Raw genomic sequence first — 2,278 nt, forward strand, 5'->3', positions numbered from 1 at the left:
CATGGGCCAGCCGGGCACGGTGGCTCAGCCTGTCATCCCAGCACTTTGGGAGGCCAAGGTAGGAGGATTGCCTGAGCCCAGGGGTTCGAGACCAACCCAGGCAACTTGGTGAGACCTCATCTCTACAATAAATCACAAAAACTAGCCAGGCATGGTGGTGTGCGCCTGCAAGTTCCAGCCACTTGGAAGGCTGAGGCAGAAGGATTGCTGGATCCCAGCAGGTCGAGGCTACGGTGGCCGTGAGCGTGCCAGTGCACTCCAGTCTGGGCGACAAGAGTGAGACTCCAACTCAAAAAAAAAAAAAAATTACCAAGGCATGATTGGCTGGGCATAGTGGCTCCCACCTGTCACCCCAGCACTCTGAGAGGCCGAGGCGGGAGGATGGCTTGAGCCCAGGAGTTCGAGACCAGCCTGGGCAGCATAGCGAGACCTCGTCTCTACGAAAAAATCAAAACACTCGCCAAGCGTGGGGGTGTGTGCCTGTGGTCCCAGCTACTCAGGAGGCTGAGGTAGAAGGATCGCCTGAGCCCAGGAAGTCGAGGCAGCGGCGAGCCATGACGGTGCCACGGCACTCCAGCCTGGGCGACAGAGGGAGTCCCTGAGTCAAAACAACAACAACACAACATCGTATCTGCCATGGTGGTCATGGGAGACCCTGTGGCCATGGTCTATTGCAGAATGAACCCGCAGTGAGGCCCCCGAAACGGGTCGTTCCGGGGGGAGGTTCTCAGAAGTCCCCCGGGGTCTGAGCAACACAGACCTTCACACGGCCTCATCTTCCTCCCGTAGGATGAACCAGACCCCGAACGGCTCCTCGACCCCACTGTCGGCCCTCAACACCCCCCGGGAGGCGACGCTGCACGCAGCCTACCTGGCGGTCAGCGCCCTGACCATGTTCACCTGCGTGTGCGGAATGGCGGGCAACGGCCTGGTGGTCTGGCTGCTGGGCTTCCGCCTTCAGAGGACGCCCTTCTGCACCTACGTCCTCAACCTGGCGGGGGCCGACCTCCTCTTCCTCCTCTGCATGGCCTCCATGCTGAGTCTGGAAACCCGGCCCCTGGCCGGCGCCCGCGCCCTGGCCCACGAGGCGATCGAGAGGGTCAAGTTCTTCGCCTACACGGCGGGCCTGAGCCTGCTGATGGCCATCAGCGCCCAGCGCTGCCTGTCGGTCCTCTTCCCCCTCTGGGTCAAAGGCCACCAGCACCGGAGCCTGCCGGCCCTGGTGTGCGCCCTACTCTGGGCGCTGGCTCTCCTTCTGAACACATTCACCACGCTTTTCTGCGGCAGGCTGTGGCGCGCCGACCCCAGGCGGTGCTTCATGGTGGACATGACCCTGAGCGCCCTGATCATGGGGGTCTTCACCCCCGTGATGACCGTGTCCAGCGTGACCCTCTTTGTGCAGGTGCGCAGAAGCGCGCGGCAGTGGCAACGGCGGTCCACGCACCTGTACGTGATCGTCCTGGCCTCCGTCCTCGTGTTCCTGGTCTGCTCGCTGCCCCTGGGCCTCTACTGGTTCGTCCTGTTCTGGGTGGGCCTGCCGCCCGACGTGCTGCTGGTGTACGCCTGCGTGTCGCGCCTCTCCTCGTCCGTGAGCAGCAGTGCCAACCCTGCCATCTACTTCCTGGTGGGCGCCCGGAGAAGCCTCCGGCTGCGGGGGTCCCTGAAGGTCGTGCTCCTCCAGGCGCTGCAGGAGGAACCCGAGCTGGGGGGAGGGGAGACGCCCCCCACGGACAGCGACAAGGCGGGGGCCTGAGATGGCCACTGGGGCAGCCCCGCCCTGGAGATTCCCGGACCGCCCAGAGCTGCATCCCGGGTCCCTGTGCCTGGCCCTCACCTGGGTGGCCTGCGGTGGGGGCCCCAGGGACTTTGCAGCTTGCCTTTTGGGGGTCTTTTTCCGCCTTTTGTGGGGGTAAGGTCTCACCCTGTCGCCCAAGCTGGAGTGCAGTGGCATGCTCACAGCTACTGCAGCCACAACCTGCTGGGCTCAGGCAATCCTCACGCCTCAGCCTCTCAAGTAGCTGGAACTACAGGCGTGCGCCATCCAGCCTGGCTCACTTGTTAATTTTTTTGTAGAGACGAGGTCTTGCTATGTTGCCCAGGCTGGTCTTGAACTCCTGGGCTCAAGTGATCCTCCGCCTCAGCCTCCCGAGGAGCTGGAACTATAGGCGTGCACCACCACACCCGGCTCATTATTTTATTTCTTTGTAGAGACGAGGTCTCACTATGTTGCCCAGACAGGTCTCGAACTCCTGGGCTCAAGCGATCGTTCCACCTCAGC

General features: G+C 62.9%; 1 protein-coding gene across 1 annotated transcript; it reads left to right on the forward strand.

Annotated features, from left to right (window-relative positions):
* The first annotated feature begins 790 nt into the window (after nt 1-790).
* On the forward strand, nt 791-1,753 carry MRGPRD (MAS related GPR family member D). The gene has a single exon (XM_008069313.1). It carries the CDS (start codon nt 791-793, stop codon nt 1,751-1,753), a length of 963 nt encoding a protein of 320 aa, XP_008067504.1.
* The last annotated feature ends 525 nt before the right edge of the window (nt 1,754-2,278 follow it).

Source organism: Carlito syrichta, unplaced genomic scaffold (genome assembly GCF_000164805.1).
Source record: "Carlito syrichta isolate Samal-C Ts95f unplaced genomic scaffold, Tarsius_syrichta-2.0.1 Scaffold311913, whole genome shotgun sequence".
Classification (NCBI taxonomy): Eukaryota; Metazoa; Chordata; class Mammalia; order Primates; family Tarsiidae; genus Carlito; species Carlito syrichta.